Source organism: Kryptolebias marmoratus, linkage group LG11, assembly GCF_001649575.2.
Source record: "Kryptolebias marmoratus isolate JLee-2015 linkage group LG11, ASM164957v2, whole genome shotgun sequence".
In the NCBI taxonomy this organism is placed as follows: Eukaryota; Metazoa; Chordata; class Actinopteri; order Cyprinodontiformes; family Rivulidae; genus Kryptolebias; species Kryptolebias marmoratus.
In genome coordinates, this window is record NC_051440.1 from 5,835,683 (window position 1) to 5,853,540 (window position 17,858).

At 43.6% G+C, this 17,858-nt stretch overlaps 1 protein-coding gene across 12 annotated transcripts in view; it reads right to left on the minus strand.

Moving 5' to 3' along the window:
* Nucleotides 1-1,834: 1,834 nt before the first annotated feature.
* myo9ab (myosin IXAb) overlaps nt 1,835-17,858 on the minus strand; it is a 140,955-nt gene continuing 124,931 nt past the window's right edge. For 6 of the 12 annotated variants that reach the window (XM_017437015.3, XM_017437014.3, XM_017437022.3 and 3 more), the window contains 18 exons: nt 16,388-16,485; nt 16,197-16,300; nt 15,768-15,973; nt 15,495-15,611; nt 15,205-15,393; nt 14,977-15,024; nt 13,534-13,645; nt 12,849-12,910; nt 11,578-11,770; nt 9,996-10,124; nt 9,778-9,883; nt 9,433-9,564; nt 8,572-8,695; nt 6,751-6,804; nt 5,704-5,724; nt 5,227-5,441; nt 4,783-4,925; nt 1,835-4,450 (listed from right to left, as the gene is read on the minus strand). In XM_017437015.3, coding sequence (XP_017292504.1) covers nt 4,065-4,450; nt 4,783-4,925; nt 5,227-5,441; nt 5,704-5,724; nt 6,751-6,804; nt 8,572-8,695; nt 9,433-9,564; nt 9,778-9,883; nt 9,996-10,124; nt 11,578-11,770; nt 12,849-12,910; nt 13,534-13,645; nt 14,977-15,024; nt 15,205-15,393; nt 15,495-15,611; nt 15,768-15,973; nt 16,197-16,300; nt 16,388-16,485 — 2,439 coding nt within the window. In that variant the 3' untranslated portion in view covers nt 1,835-4,064. The remainder of the gene's footprint in view (nt 4,451-4,782; nt 4,926-5,226; nt 5,442-5,703; nt 5,725-6,750; nt 6,805-8,571; nt 8,696-9,432; nt 9,565-9,777; nt 9,884-9,995; nt 10,125-11,577; nt 11,771-12,848; nt 12,911-13,533; nt 13,646-14,976; nt 15,025-15,204; nt 15,394-15,494; nt 15,612-15,767; nt 15,974-16,196; nt 16,301-16,387; nt 16,486-17,858) is intronic. The other 6 variants (XM_017437018.3, XM_025010800.2, XM_017437019.3 and 3 more) reach the window with 3 other exon arrangements.

Here is a 17,858-nt window from a genome sequence, read left to right on the forward strand (position 1 = left end):
TAATTACCTCTTCATGTTCTGCAGAAGCCTGTTAATCAGCCATTGATTCAAATCAGGTGTGTTGGAGCAGAGAAACAAGTAAAACATGCAGGATAGTGGCCCTTGGCGACCAGGGTTGGAGACTACTGGTTTACAACAAGGTTTGTCTCCTTGAAAACAGTATACTATATTTTCCGCACTAAAGGGCACACTTGGATTTTAAGACGCACTGTCAATGAATGGTCCATTTTCAAAGTTTTGTCATATACAAAGCGCACTGAACTATAAAGCGCATCGTCGTGCACCTCACAATTTATGTAACTTTGCACAGCGCGCGGTCCGCACTCCATTCAAAATGGACGATTTCGGTGCTCTAGCAGAGCTGGTTCTCCAGTGTCAGCATTTATATGATCCCTCTAGGAGAGATCACAAAGATAATCAAATGGTTCAAAACTCACGGAAGGGTGAGCGTCAAGTATAAACGCCTCCACCGCTCACTCAGGTCTGTGTGCCGTGCGTGGAGCCTTGAGCGACCATAACTGAGCCTTAATGCTGCAAGCAGTGCAGCTTTGTAGTTTACCAAAGTCGTAATAAAATATTATGGCTTCTTACATATATAAGCTGCTCCGGATTATAAGGGACACTCGTTTTCTGAGAAAATTGAAGGCTTTTAAGTGCGCCTTATAGTCCAGAAAATACAGTAAGAAAATGAGGGATGATTCCAGACACTACACAGTGGGTGTATCCATCTATCTCTTCCATCTAAATACCAACTTAGAGCTTTGAAGTTGTTTCATTGTGTAAAAATGTAAATAAATTTGCATGCAGTGATTTCAAAATCTCATAAACCCACACTTTATTCATGTAATGGAAAACTTTAATGATGTTCTGCTTTCAGAAAAACATATAGCAATGGTTATGATTCTTGTCTGCACAAGTGTGATGAGGTTATTTTTCTTTTTGTAGGTTTGAAATGTTTTGTTTTTTTAATCTTTGTGATATGTGGGGAACTGAAAAGAGACTCGGTTCCTCCCTGTGAACTTTGTTTCTTCTTCCCTCCCTTCCACCTAGACTTGGCTGTTAGATTCTGTTTGTGAGAAGCAAAGCTGCTCAGTAACCATGTAAATGTTTGGCTGAATTGATGTAATGAAGCCTCCCTATAAAAGTGTGTGTTATTTTTAATTCAGGGCTCTTCTCCTGACTGAGCTCAATGAGTCTTTTTGCCTTGGGAATAAAATTCAAAGATCGATCTGTCTCTGATTCCTTGAAACAGTTATCTCACAATTCGTATTTATTTATTTTTGCCACTACATTCACAATGGAACATTAAAGACCAAAAAAAATAGGTTAATTGGCAGCAGGTCAATAAGAGGACTGGGTATGAAAAGAGCATCTTAGAGAGGCTGAATCTCTCAGGTTTTCCAGTTATTGTTCCTCAATGGAAACAATGGGAAGACTTTGACTACCCCACCATCTACAGGTCATAGTATATTTACTTTGTTCCATTGTGAATAATATATGGGTTTATGAGATTTATTTACATTTTTGCACCAATTCCCAACTTGTTCAGATGTGGGGTTGTAGAGGAATCTCCAAATGTAACAGCCGGCTAAGATGTGTCTGAAACACACATCCTAACTCCTAAAAATGATAAAAACCTGAGCAGAGTGTTACAGAGAGTGATTTGACGTTCGTGGCTGAGTGATGGAAAAGCCACCGATGCGGATATATGAACAAAAGAGTCGCCGATTAGATGCAAGCAGCAAGAATTCCTCATTTTCGCTGTTAGAAAACGCATGCCGGTCCCTCATAAATGCTTTGCCACTAAGTGAATCATCACACAACTCACCCCGTGTTCGACTGCATTTTTGATTTTTTTTAATAAGCAGATGAATTTCCCCCATAAAGTCTTTTTTTTTCCTCCTACAACCATAGACATGTTTATATCATTAAAAAGCAAAACATAACAAAAAAAGCACAAATTGCACCGTATACATACATGACTATGTCCAGAGTGGCAAAGACAAACAAATGCAACACTTTTCTCACTTTTTTCTTTTTGTTTTTGTTCTTTTCCCTGCTTCCCAGCAAAAAAACAAAAAACAAAAATGACTGACCGAGTGTGGCCCGTTGGTGATGGTTGGTAATGAAAGGATAATATATCCTCTTTTTTTATTATTATTATTAATTTAACAGATTCTTTTAAACTAATTTACAACACAAATAAACAAACAAAAAAAACAACAATCATAAATAGTACATACACGGTGTATAAAATAACAAAAACACAGAAAGCAAAAGGCATGCCTTCCAGTGACAGGTACATTCACTTTTCTTTACTTTTTATTTTTTTAAAGCTTTTTTTAATTTTTTTTTAAATATTTTCTTCCAGAATGTCATATGAACACACCTCACAAACAAACATCATGGCGTCGAGAAAACAAACCCCAAACAAATCAACCAGGGAGCAGTTTTGTTCTTCCAGCTCACGTTTATGGTTAACGCGTCTGCTTTACATCGTCAGGTAAGAAGAAGAAAAAAAAAAAAAGCTTCTAAAAAGTGCTCAAAAGTATCCGATCGACGACACGGACGCATGCGACTGCTGCGGAGCTGCTGAAGTGCTGCAAGGACAGAGGCGGAGAGAGATTAGGAATATGGACGGGCCGGGTCAGGTTGCTACGTGTTTTTCTCCCCGTTTGGTTAATGTGGATTAAATGGTACTTTTCACAGCCGGAATCTGCAGAGATAAGAGCTACTGTTACGCTGAGAAAGAAGAAGAAGAAGGAGGAAGAATATTTCTGCGTGGCTTGGGAGTAACAAACATGGACGGTTTCAGTGCGCGGACGAACGCGACAAACGTCAAAAAGAAACGGTATTTCCGTCTACACATGGATATATCTGAAGGAGCACTGGTGTGCGAGAGACGACACATGCAGGGAGACGCACAGAGATGGAAAAGTAACGAAAACGATGGCTTTCATTTGAACAACACACACAAAAACAAAAAAAAAATGAAGAAAAAAAACCTTTTGACATTAACGACACCTATAATACAGCAATTATTTACATTTAAAAAAATTCAAGTCCTGACGCAGTAACACTGATGTTTCGGAATTAAACAGAAGGGAAAACCGTCTTGTCGCAGCATAAAAAAAAAAGAAAAAAAAAAAAGAAAAAGTAAACACGAAAAAACACTTCTGGCTGACGGACATTTGACTTTTGGTGCCTCACATTCTGGCGGTGCTGTCAGCGTTTCCTTCTTTTATTTTCTCATGAGTACACCCAAAAACTGGCTCTGATCTTCACGCGAGGGGGGTGGGAACAGGTAATAAAAGAAAACCTTGACCATAAACCGAGTAAAAAAATCAAAAACCAAAGAGTGGAACCTGAATTCTTGACACGGCACTTTACAAAACAGGAGGGAAATCTACAATGAACGAACCCTGGAGCAGCGCGGGACTCTATGTACACCCATTCCCCTCTGTAACATAATAATAATAATATAATAACAGTTTGACACAGTCTCCTGTAAGTGATGTAAGGATGTGTGACGGAGACGCCTGCTGTGTCCTGTGTAAACATGAGAAGCGGACTTGGAGCTGGGAGCAGAAAACGTCCAGCCGTTCAGTCAGTATGGCTACATTTCATCTGGGTGGCTCTAACCCGCCGGCCCACATGCTAAAAAAATAAAGATGGTGCACTGTAAGATTTGGCTTCGCAGGTTTGTTTGTTTTCTTTTCTTTTCTTTTCCCCCCTTCCAGCTGCTAACCTCCCATATATCCCTTTCTCCTCTCAGCGACCTCTGGTGGACCTGCAGGGGCCGAAAAGCACTCTTTCTGCCCGTCCACGTTAGCCATGGGTCGTCTTCCTGTGACCGCCTGCTGTTACGTGTCCCTTCGGGTCGTATGTCCAGTCCTTCGTTTCGTTTCTCACAGCTTTTTTTCGTTTGAAGTGGACCAAAAGGAGGAGGGCACAGGCACCGAGGAGGGCCTCCTGTCAACCCCTCGCTCGGCCTCTTCCCCTTTCAACGCCCCCTTCCCGTGCTCTGGACATGCGGCGGACGCTCCTCCCCCTTTTACCCGCTGTCACACCATGAACTCGTTGCTGCCGTACAGAACCAGCTGCTGGGGCCCCGAGCCAAAATCCGACTCCCTCCGACGGCCTCCCGAGGAGTCGCGCGGCGAGCTGCGGCTCAGCCTGAGCCTGAGGCGAGTCTTGCCGGGCTTCTGGCTGCCCTCCGGCTCCGCCAGCGGGGCCCCCAGTCCGCAGGATGTGAGCAGGGGCCCCGAGGAGGACGAGCGGAAGCGGTAGTGCGGCGACGGGGAGCCGGAGGCGATGGAGGAGAGGGAGGAGGAGGGGGGGTGGGAGGATATGGTGGAGGTGGAGTCGGCGGAGTCCTGGGAGTCCGGCTGGCGACGCAGCACCCGTCGGCCTTTCGCCTCCGACTTCCTGGATCGGTACGTCCCTCGGTCTGCGGGGAGAGGGCACGAACAGGATTTAACACCCACAGAGAGAGCAAAGACGAAGAAAAATCAGCAGGCACAAGGTCTCTGCCTCGTCCTAAAACTTTACCCATTAAATAAAAGTGGTTCAGCTCATAAATGTTTTTCTGCGAACTAAATTCAGCCAAAAACTCCAAAAGTTTATCAGCTGTCGATGAACACCCAATGATTATTTTCTGAGCGTTTGGTTAAAATCACGCATCATCACGTGTCTTTTCTGGTGATAATCAGAGTATAAATACAAACTCAGCAGGTCTGCGATCCCAGCCCACGTGACGCACAAACACACACACACACACACCAGAGGGGTCGGACGTGGCTCCTTCCGTCTCCATGGTGATGTTCTCAGAGCTGTCTGCTGTGCCGATGGAGGCTTCAGACTCGGGCGTCTCGTCGTCTGACGCCCGCGGCTCCAAGATCAACATCTCGTATGTCAGCTCCTCCCTGCCAAAAAGAAAAAAATAAAACACCAGCAGCTATAGATTAGGGTCCTCACCGTCAGCCTGTTTGCACAGAAAACTTTGGCCCGATGGGCGCGATCCTCTCCTCACACAGGAGTTAGTTAATTAAGGGGCAGACAGACACTCCTCCTGATATTAGAAAAGTCACGTCTGAGCCACTAACCAAGCGGCACATCTGCCAAAACTAAGGCTTTATGAGTCATATTTCAGTTTAATTGATTAGCTGTGACAGATGGAGGAAAAAAAACAACTAAACTCTCAATTTAAGCTCATCAACAACGTACTTCTCTTTTTGCAGACTCTCGATCTGCTCGGTGAGGATCTGCTCCTCCTGCTGCATCGCCAGCCGTTGTTGCTCATTCAGCCCGGCCTCCGCTGCATCCTCATCACCTCCTCCTCCGCCCCCTCCTGCAGATTCTCCTTCACCCACAGAGGGGGCTTTAGGGCTCAGAGGAGGCGAGGGCACGTGGGTGATGCTCTGTCGGACACGACCTTTGCTCTATAACACACACACACACACACACATAGTGAAGGGGGGTATCTGTGGAGACTGAGCGGACACTTCATTGTTCATAAAGACAGCTGAGGGTCTTCAAACTCAGCTTGGCTGTCTTACCACATGCTGACTATACGGATACACTGAGCACAGCATACAACATCCCTGCTAAAGATGCTAAGAGGTCCGCTTCATATCACTACACTACACACACACACAAACACACCATCATCAAAACACACGCACGGACAAACACATGTATTACCTTAAACTTAGCTGTGTTAGGCTGCATGTTAACACAGTGTGAAGCAGAGACAGAGAGTAGAGAGATCAGTGGAGCGACACACTTAGACTGCTGCACCCTGAACAGCGACGCAAACGCTATAGCTAGCTGCCACTGTCGTTATTTGTGCTCTCAAATAGGCACACAGTTCTTCGTAACTAACTGTGCGATGCAAAAACCGACAGGAGTTGAATTCTCGAGACTGAAGCGGACTGAAAATGACAGCAGTCGACTTTAGTCCGACAGCTCGTCAATCCTGTCAGAGTCAAAGGTCGCTCACAGATCTGTCAACAAGCAGGTGAGCGGATCACGACCTGACCACATAACCCCACTTCAAAAGATCGAACTATCCCTTTAGGACAGTAAAATCCATGCCCACTGAATTCAATGAGTTTTCAGCTCAATATGTTATAAGATCAATGTTAAATTTAGTAGATTTTAGTCAAACAAACTGTCCATTCTTACAGTGGCTTGTTTATTTATTTTAAAACAGAAATGCCTGTTGTGGTAATTCAGTTTAGGATTTTGTTCTTTTGCATTTGTGCTAAAAAGACCTTTATGAAATACTTTGCCACCTAAAACATCCTTTTATCATTTCAATAAACTAAATAGTTTTTTATTGGTGTAATTCTATATTAAAGACAGTAAACAAATGAAGCTAAACTCCATTCATTTGCAGCTCAGTACAATCTAATAACAGTCAAATAAAATGGAATACAGTCACATTCACCTCAATCCTGTCAGGCTCTTTAGATTTGCCTAAAAGCGAGTCATAATCCAGTTATCGCTGTATGCAGGTCGAAACAATGACACTGCTAACAAGCAACGCTAACCTTTGAACTAAAGTGACTAAAAATCAACCCAAACAAACAATCAGACACCTAACAGAGTTGACAGACAGACATGGTGAGAGCTGCGACCGGACGTTACAGACAGCATGGATCGAATAGACTGACGGACGGACGGATGGACAGGACAGGACAGGACTGGTGGCGGGCGGGCACAATGGCGTGGAAGGGGCATACATACCGGGGTGGCAGTGCGGGAAATGCTCATAAACCTAACAGCAATTAGTACGGGTTTCTGAAAGGAGGGGAGGCGGGGGGGAGGAAGGAAGGAAGGAAGGAAGGACAGATCAGGGTTAGGGATCGGTGTAGGTCGTCATGGAGGAACTGATCTAGTTATTTGCAGGTAAGAAGATGTGCATACTATTAGGCTCAACTGAGAACAAGTTAGTAAAGCTTGAAAGATCTGTAATCATGTAATCCTTTTTTTTTATGATCTCTTCTTGGCACATTCTAACCCTAACCCTATTCAGTACTTATATCTGACGACCAGCAAATCAGGAGAACCAGTCTCACTTGGAAAGTTTTGATTAATTCACCAGAGAAATTCAGCAGGCTTGGACCCAAAGCACCACCTTAACCGCTGAGGTTAGTAGGAAATAAATACAAAATATGCTGTTCCTTAAGCAGCACATTAAAGTCAGTTTTTACTAAAACATCTTGATAAAACTTGTACTGTAAAATGGTGGCGTAACAGCATGGTTGGTATGGGTTTGGTACAAAAAACAAGAAGCGATTTTTTACTATTTTTCTCCTGACTCATTTTGAACAAAGTAACCTTGACAGAAGCAGAGACACTCCTGCCTGGTGGGAGGCTCTAAGGTCACAGATCGTGCACAGCAAGATAAGGTTTGTCAAGTGTAACTGAAGTATAAATTTAAATAATAATAATATTAAATAAAATTTAAACTGTCCAATGGTGCCCTACAGGTCATGTGTCTAAGAGTTTAATAAACTCTTTTAGTGAGAAAATGACCACAGGAGTGTTAGTTTTGATAATTTGGCCAAAACTTGATGCACCATAAAAGTCAGTACAGAGGTAAATAATGTGACAAAATGCAAAAAACGTGAAAATAAAAAAAACAATAAATAAAATGGTGAACACCGGGGTGCCGTTGATGCACAGGTGGCTTCCACTTAACACCTTGTGACATATTTAACGCCCCTTTAATCAACACCATAGATCATTTCGAGGTGCGCCAAATATGACCCACACCGTCCACTGTGGATTACTGGGAAATGACTTGAAAGAAACTGGCAGGTCGTGTGTTTCGTCTGAGCAAGCTGTTCTTGCTTTGCTTTTGTGCAGCGTGCTTTAGACTATTTTCCTCCACTGTGATCAATTCAAACATGCGCACCCTCTTCTAGATGACAGTAATGATTGCTTGTGAGTAATATATTCTTCATCTGACTGCATGTAGTGTACCCTGACGTCTGTACTGTGATGGTTTGGTATGAATACATGCACCTCCCTACGTTACCCCCCTACTGTATAACGTTACACATTATATTACTGGAAGGCCCAAACTGCAGCCTTACACGCAGTTTGGATAGATGATTTTTCTTCCCCATCCTTATACAGTGCTCAAGTTTGTCCTTTTACTAATTAATAGAAATAACCAATATTAGTCCTTCTGCTCGCTACTTATTTTTTTTCAACATCCTCTGTTCTCTAAGTACATTAGGAAATTAATAAAACCTACATGAATAGAGAAAAATCTCAAGGGATACTGTATGTAGGCAACAGAGTTAAACTATTAAGAATTTTAAAGCCAGCTTATTGCTAAAAAAAGTACAGTGAAATCTGCAGATGAACAATGGGAAGAAACACACGGGAATGACCTGCCATGGCTCAGCGTGAAAACCATGCCAGCTGCTCACTGAGCAGAACCTCGTCTCCGTTTCAACGATGAGCCGAAGGAAACGAGTCAAGAACGAACGCCACTCTCCATCCATGACGGGACACGAGGACGGTTCGTACTTTATAACTGGAGTGGGCTCTCACCATGGACTTCCTGATGTGGGTCAGCCTGCTCTTGGCTTTGCTCTCTGCAAACTCCAGACTGCTGATGTCCTTCAGACGAGCTTTGTACTTGCTCAGCTGCTCGTTGATGATCAGCTCCACACACCTGCAGACGATAGATTCAATCTGGTTAGTCTGAAATAAAGGATTTGGGGCTGGTTGCGCCATTAAAACTGCAGCAGAAATAATGAAAGGCAGGTGATTCTGTTTTTTTTGCCCGTGTCTATGTGTGTTCATTTGTCTGTCTGATATAAAAACAGTACTACAATACTACTATGATACCAACAGTATAATACTGTCAGAAAGCAATCATTGGATGTACATCTATAACTAACTTTTGAAGTCAACTTGATTCAAGATGGCCGTCACAGTGTGGAAAAAACAAAACCCGCCATCACTCAGTCAATTTTACAGTTACTGAGCTGAAATTTGGTGTGGTAGTAGCTGACAGTCATCCTTAACATCCCGTGAGACTTGCAATGTGGTGGGCGATGTGCATTTCTCAAGGGAAGCCTCTTTTATTATTAACTGCGTTCAGTTGATAAAGCTGCAGTCTGTGTTTGTAAGAAATCCATGTAGTGGGGAACAGACAGACACTTTTAGCATTTGGTAATGTCATAAACTAAATTATATTTATAGAGGCAGGTCTTACAGAAAGCGCAAAAAAGATACAAATCACGGCTCCTAAAGTCAGTATACATGTTCAGAATTTAAAAACAGATTTGCATAAAAAAAGGGTTCATGAACAAACCCAGCTTCCTTAAAGTCAGAACAGCTGGATGTCAACTTCACCTAGCATGTATTGTAGAAGCATAAAGAATGTGTTGGGGTGTTAAGACTTACGCTGTGGTTTTGCTGATGTCCTGGACGCTCTGCAGCGGGTCGATAGTATCGGGGCACCGCAGGATGCAGGGGGCGAACACAATAGCGAGGGCGTTGGCAGACATCCTGTTCGTCTCCTCCTGCAGGGCAATTCTGCAAAGTGCCGTGGGAAAATCCTTTTTAATCCTGAAGCTGATTCTTACAGTGCCCAGAGCACTGATATGAAGGTAACGGACCAAGACTGCAAACCCAGAGCTTTTAAAAGCTCAGAGAGAAAAAAAAAACTAAAAACAACTTTCAGCTGTTAAAATCCTAATTTAATTTTCAGGCTTTCTGTCTAAATCTGATCTTTATCACACCACTGACCTGACCAGATGGAAGATGAGGCGCTCCAGCGTGCTGAGGTGTGTCCTGCTGAGCTGGTCGATCACCGAGTACACCCCTCGAATCATCTCCCGCTGGTCCGGCTGGCCTGGAAACAGAAAGCACACATGCGCGGCATCAGACGGCAGATTTCAGGTCAGTGAGCTGTTCAGAGAGCCGCCTCCCAGCTGTGGGACAGCGCCTGATTCAGAGCTGCTTACCCATGGCCCTGAGGAACTCCTCGTACAGTTCAAAGGTCATGAGCGGGCTGGGCAAGTCCCGGAGCCACTGTTTGAGCATGCTGGCGATGACGTGGATGTTGTAGTCATCCAGATTGACACTGCTCACATCTGCAGCGGAAGGACAAGTTCACATAAAGTAACTCAGTTAGTTCATTTTGGACAAACTTTAAACCCACTGACAGATTCCCTGAACGAAGCCTTACGATGATAAGAACACGCTAGAACAGATTTTGGACACAGTTGGACTAAACGGTTTAATGTTTGAGTAAATACCTTTGAAGGGAAAGTTAAGATCTTTGAAAGTGTGGTTCTGTGGACAGATTATAAGCATATAATATCTTACCTGTTGAGGATTGCTTTTTGAACAACACAAGTTTGGAGAAAGTCTAAATAGGTTAATGACCTAATGGGTAATCTGTAGATGGATCAAAGTAACAATCAGGAATATTTTCTATTTTATTGGAGCAGCTGACCATCCTGATCCTGTGTTGTTGGCCAATCCTGGTCCTCGAGGGCCACCATCCTCCATGTTTTCCTTGTTTCCCTGCTCCAACACACCTGATTCAGTGGTTAAATTACCTCTTCATGTTCTGCAGAAGCCTGTTAATCAGCCATTGATTCAAATCAGGTGTGTCGGAGCAGAGGAACAAGTAAAACATGCAGGATGGTGGCCCTCGAGGACCAGGATTGCCCAGCCCTGGTCTTTAGTTATATGTCAGCTGTGTCGCAAAATGGCTGCTGTTATGATGTAATGTGCTAACATGTTTGTCGTATGATAGTGTTTTAAAATGCAAACTGAGAGCAGTTTAGTAGCTACATACTTGCAGTGTTTGCTATTGGAGTACTTCTTGTAATGGTACCAGTACAGATTTCATACAATACCACCAATCTCATTAGAAGTTTTTTAAATCCAAACGTTTTTAAAAGACTGATCAGTATCAGGACGTCGCTAAGCTAGTGGGAGCAGGGCAGAGACCAAAGTGGATTGATGCCATCTTAACACGGCTCCAACCTAAAAAATGTCTGATTGGAACATCATTTTATAAACCCAAATATTGTCGTCATTTTCACACGAAATGGTTACTCCTGAAGGAGGTGCTACAGCTAGCTACTGCTGCTGCTATTTGTGCTTACAAACAACCATAAAAATCTATGTGAATAGTAATGTAATGCAAAACTGATGGCTGGGTAAAGGTTTTACAAAATAGCGTTTTCATGAACTTTTACTAAACTTGTGAGATTGGAGGTCTTTTAAGACGGCAGTAATCCACTTTGACCTTGCTTAGACTAGCTGTTAGCTCATTAATTTAGTCAGAATTCAACTATGTCTCTAAACTGAGGTTGTTCAAAGAGCTACCTATAACAGAGGAGATATTATTTGTTCATAACCTTTCTACAAAGCAGCACTTGAAAAGATCTGAACTGTCCCTTTAACATGGCTTTTACTTCAGTTTGGTAACAAAAAAAAAAAAAAAAAAATTACAACATGTAGAAATTATTAAAAAGATACAAAACATGTCCATTTTTTTTGTCATGACTATAGGTTCTCCGTCAGTCTCACCTGTGTCCAGTCCCTGTCGGAGTTCTTTGATCTTATTGGTGGAGCCAGACTTCCTGTAGATCCCCTCCGTGTAGAGGCCGTGCATCTCGATGTAGTTGATGAGTTTCTCCACCAGCTGAGGCACAGCGCGCTCCTCACTGGTCAGACGAGACAACTCCACACAGAACTGTCGAGACGACAGCTCCGGGTCGTACTGTCGGAGAGGAAACACAAACACGGGAACACGGCGCGTCAGCGTGGATTTTTGCGGATAAAGGTGACTCTGAAGGGGGTCCTAACAAGTCTGAGCACTCCCAATTTTACTTTAGGACCAACAGGGATTACTTTACCCTTTCCCACAATAAAAAAATCAACTTTTAAAAACACAAAAAGTAAACTCCAACATCCATAAGAAAAGGCTTCCGACTGTGGATGACCTGAAAAGTCTTGCAGATCGTCATCTTCCACACTCTAAAGAACTCAATCAGCTCCTTGTTAGGTGCTGGAGTTCTGAATCTTTTTAACAAGATGGGGGGAAAATTTTAATTGGATGAGTTGATGAGCCACCAGAATTTTAAACTGAGATCATTTCATGTTAAGAATTAATGAAATAACTTCACGCACGATCTGATGCAATATCTCAAGATCTTCCCCCATCTGTTAACACTTGTGTTGGAAACGACTCTCAGCTACTACCACACCAAATTTTAGCTCAATATGTGTAAGCAATTTTTGTGCTATCAGATGTCAGTTAGCTGTGGCAGCCATCTTGAATCAGGTTGACTCTAAAAAAAGATGTGGATGTAGATGAGACGCACATCTATTACCTAATTTCACAAAGTGTCAATAAAATCCATCCAGTGGTTGATGAGATATTATACCAACAAACAGACAAACAAAAACAAAGACACAGGTAATTACTACCCATCTTTTATAGAGGTGGTGTAGATTCTCAGTCATCCAGGCCATGGTAAATTCAAAAAAAGTTAAAAAAAAGTTAAAAAACACATTTGCAAGCAATCCAGCTTACATCACATCTCAGCTTTAAAAGCTCAACTCCACACTCTCTATTTCTGAATTGAGAAAGCTCCTCGGATGAGAAGCGAAACGTCTTCAGCTACAGAATAGAAGTCCAGTTGTTTTTGTTTTTTAACTTTTTTTGAATCTTTTATAGAATGGGCAATAATCCCGTGGCCAAAAAGGGATTAAATTTTGCTATAAATCTTTGTTTTTTTCTTATCAAGAACCTAATGGAATACCAGAAATCTCGGGACCAAAACATCACCACCTACCTTTTTGCTGCACTTAGTCGTCATCTTGGAGCAGCACTTCCTGTGGCAGGCGTAGCGGCACACTGCGGACAAACACAAACAGTGGGATCAGACCGAGGGCTGCAGCCGGACGAGCTTCTCCCAGCCGAAGCGGCTTAGGAGCGTCGGGAGATCAAAGACTCGGCTGAGAGTCGAGACGAGCAGAGAGTCTGAACTCTGAGCCGCTGCAAAAAGAGAGCTTTCTAACTAGATAGAAGGCAGATTTATGAAGGGAGAGGGAGCTTTAATTGAATTTTCCTGACATTCAGATTCACATGGAAAGTGTGTTAGTTTGGTGGGGATGAGAGTGTGTGTGAGTGAAAAGAGGAGGAGGGGGTGTAATGTGCCATGAGGGTGGAAACAGAAACTACGCACGCAGGCGTGAGCAGTAAACGAGTTAGGAGAACATTAGCACCGTTAGCTGGTGGTGTGTTTATTTGTGCGGGACTCTGTGAAAATCAGGCATCCTGTAGATTTTTACTTGCTTTTAGGCTGAACAGAAAAGACAAGAAAAGAAAGTGCTGCTGAACAAGCTCTTCTATGTATTTCTTCGCAGCGTTGCAACAATAAGAACATGATGCATTACTCATCATTTACCGTCACCCCATCCTACAGTAGCGTGTTTCTAAATGCATGTTTGCGTGTGAAGCTTCGGTCAAACCCTCACGTTTGCAGACGCAGGCTCGGTCCATCATCCAGATGAGGGAGGAGCAGAACTCGCAGTAGGTCGGGATGCTGTACTGAGTGGACTTAAAGATGTGGCCGTTGTGTTCCTCCGCCTGCAGGGGGCAGCAGAGCCACCAGTCAGCTCAGGAAAGGAATGAAAGTTATGTTTTGTTTTTTTTTTTTAAAACTACACTCACTGGCAGAAAAAAAAGCAAAATAAAGTTAAACACCCAGACAGAGTGGTGGTTGGCAGTGCCTCAGGCCTGAATGCAAACAGTGATTCGGAGCAGAACAGTGTCATGCAGCTGTTGGAACTGGACCGTAACATCTGGCAGATCAGCCCTGGGTTGGAACAGATGTCCAAACTGATCCCAAACATACATGATTAGGGAAAGATCGACGGAGCGGGCTGACCACGGGAGGGCCTCAACACGATGCCGTCAGCCCAGAGACACATGTCCAATGTGTGGACGGGTGTTGTCTTGTTCAAAGACTGTACCAGGGCACTGTCTCAGGATAGCTAGGACATGCTGATGGTCAGTGACGTAGCACTGTGCTGTCAGCATCCCCAAATCACTATCAGATGTGACCTGAAGTCCCACCTTATGGTCCATTCATCACTGACACTAGGAGTAACATCACTAGTCCCTCAAACATTGGTGCGATGGAAATCTATGATATTGTAGAACCAAGATTTATCACTGAACATGATTCAATACCACTCATAAATCCATGCCTCCAGGTTACAGCACCACTCTAAATGCTCTCTGGTCTGGAGTTAATGGCAGCCTACACATGAGACAGGGAACTCGTAGTCTGTCTGATACCAGTTGTCGAGACACGGTGCGGGATGACATGGGGAGTTGTAAAGAGTCTAATACCTGTGTCCAAATGAAAGACGGAGGTGATATGAGGTTTTGTAATGGTAGGCAAGCAATAGGTTGATCCCGTGGTTTGTCTTGGGTGACGGGATCTTCACTACATGGGTGCAGGTGCCCTCATGTACCCATTGGTTCCAACATCTGGTCACTGCAACATCTGGATACCCCCCCATGTTGGACAACTGCACGATACGACCAGCCAACCTCCTACAAACCGACATCAAACTCCATCAGGTGTCGGTTCTCCTGTCTGATATGCCCACGAGGCGTCCTCTTTGCCTGCTGACCTTCACTCACCATTCTGACCAACTGTCAGACGCTCCAGCAACTACCTGATAACACTACTGCTCCACCCATGACTCCACCGCTTACGCCCTCAGGTGCTCGTTTTAGACGAGCGGCTTCTCATAATTTTAAATTATTTACAAACCCATCTCTGGTCTGGTCATGTGAATCAAATCGTGCACAAATCAGAGCATTCCTTCTGGGTGCTTAATTGTTTTTTTTTTTTTGTTTTGTTTTGTCAGAGAGTGTATTTCATCGTTTCAGGATTTTAAACTCACAATATCAGCTTCCTTCTTCCTTGATTTCTTGCGCTCCCGTTTTGGCGCCTGAAAGGAGGTAAAAGCAAACGAATTACCAAGTGTGTTTAGTATGTTTGTGTTTTTACATTTTTGAATTACGTAGAGAAAGCTTTCAAAGACAAACACATTTACGTATGAAGCCCCGGCAGCCTCTGGATTCCCACACATCGTCCCTGAACGAACCCGTCCCGTTTTCAGCTTGCTCACCCTGCCGATGGTTCCCTCCATGGGCTTGTACTCTGTCATGAACTCATCCAGGAAGACCTTGAAGGTGTTGACCCACACCTTCACAGGTGACTCACTCCAGTCTCGCTGCTCCAGGCGCATGGTCTTCTCCAGGATGTGCTCGAACAGCGCGTGCAGGTCTTTGTAGCGGATACTCTTCCCATCGTCCATCTGCCGGGGATCAGAAAATGAATACGTCGATTTAAAAAAGTACATTCGCACAAGAGCTGCTTCACCCGGTTTCAAATCTGAAGAGAGGGTAAAGAACTCACAGCCAGGGCGGTGGAGTACGAGTTGAAGATGTTGATCCTGAACTCCTTCAGTGCTTTCTTGAAGACAACATCCACCATGGTGTCCTTTTTACTGTCTTCAGAATCCAGGTCAGAGATCTGGAGAACATTTTAAACTTATTAGGAGAAAAAGTCTGAATCGGAGCACCTTAAGCTCAAGGAAGACATTAATGCAACCCCTCCAAGACCTCAATTTTTACTAGGTTTTGTAAAAGCCCCCCAAATGAAACCGAGCACGACTGAGCTCAGGTCAACCTTCTTCATGAGGAAGTCGTTCATGCTGCGGTAGTCGCTGGCCGAGGTGAGGATGTGCAGCGAGTCGTTCTGCCACTTGGCGGGTTCCAGGGCGATGCTGCTAATCTTCAAACTGCGCCGCCGCTGCTCCTTGGTCTCTTTGGTGTCCCGGACCCCTCTGGAAGAAGATGCCTCCAGATCTGGACTGTGTGGAGGAGACAGGCTCCCTGGGAGACAAGAAAAAAACAAATAAAAACCGAATATTTAAACGCAGAATTTAAAAAGCCACCAAGAAAAAAAAAGCGTTTAATTTAAAACAAAACGTGCTCTACACCACACAGCTTTACTTTTTCTTGCTGAGCATTTTCACATTTTTGCTACTCGGGACCGGTGTGTCTCTTGAGTTTGTTGTGTGTTTCTGTATAAAAGATCTTTTTGCTCCTTGCTTACCGTGCGCCTCCTCACATTCACTCCTGCTGGCGTGTTTCTCTCTTGACAATTTTTTCTCGCTGTGTCTCGTCTTACTCCAGAATCGCATCTTTCCTCTCATCCTGCTTTTAAAAAAACAAATGATAATTTAAACATTCACGGCAGAAAGCGATGCAACTAATAAGCAGTAGGAGACATTCAGGGGGTCTTACCTTCCGTCCTGACTGGAGGTTTTCCTGAGGACCTCCACCTTGCCCAGGTCCCCTGATGACATGGTCTTATGGATCTTCTTCTGGTCTTTATGAGATGACTGAGGAGCAGAGGAGCACACGACTTGTATCTGACAGTTTTTAGATTTATCCAGGATGTGGATTAGGTTTACTGAGACTCTTCAGGAGCATGACTTCCTGTTTAAACACAGACTGGTTCCTCTACAAGGACTACTACTGAACATCTGCTCAAAAGCCTCGTATAGAGAGCAGAAGGTATGGTGTCACAACGTTACAGAAAATGTAAGACTGTTATGCATGTTCTGTAAGCAACAAACTACTAAAAGTCTTGATAAACACCCAATATAGCCGTGCTAATACTGAGAGTGTAACAGACAAACTTTCAGGTTTAGATTCTGTTAGGACAGGAAGCCATTAAAGAGAAGGTACTTGGCTCGAGGTTTCATTCATTTCAGCATGCAGAGGTGGTTGGCATGCAGAGCAACATGTGACGCATGCGGACATCCAAACGAGAGGACGGTGTCTTCAACTACGGCCTCTAGTACAGAGCTAGAGTCTCTGTGAGGAGGAAGTTTTGATGTTTTGAGTCTTCAGTTTTCCTTCAACGCCACTGCCGAACTTCTGGAGTTTCTTTTTTTTTTTACTTCTTCTGTTAATAGAGACGTTATCTTGCTAAGGATTATAACAAATCAATACTTTAAGGCTTTCTGTGGTAACTGCATTTAGCAATTCACATGTACAGTTAGTTTACAGCAGCAAAAGACTAATTAGGCTTAACGAACAAGGTGCTTGCATTCGTGACCTTTACTGAGGCTAACTTTGAAATTTGAAATAGAAATTTTAAAGCAGTGACTATATTAATTTTCCTAACCTGCTAAAGGTCCGCTAAACACCACAAAGTATCATCTGAAGCAGCCATCTTTAGCTTTAACACGTGCTGGTGCCTTTCTAACAAATGTTGCCCTTTCATACTTTACAGTTTGGGATTATTAAAAGTGTTTAAAAACAAACAAACAAACAAACAAACACCTAGATGACTTCCTAACATGGCACGTGTTCAGTTGAAGGAAACCCGGTGGTTAAACTCCTTAAAACAGTAGCAGAGGTGAGATGAGGAGGCAGCAGCTAAGCAGCCACCAAAGCAACGTGCAGAACCATGAGGTGCATGGTCCTAAAGTGATAGTTCAGATCTTTTGAAGTGAGGTTCTGCGGAAAGGTTATGAACAGTTACTATCTTACCTGTTGTAGATAGCTCCTTGAACGACCTCAGATTGGAGAAACAAAATTTTATTCTGACTGGACTAAGGAGCAAATGGCTAGTCTAAGAGGGGCCAGGACCAATGTGGATTTCTGCCATATTAAAACAACTCCGATCTCAAAAATATTCCCGCACAAAGTGCCCCAGGCTGCACTGGAAGTGCTACAGCTAGTTGCTGCTGCTATTTGCATTTAC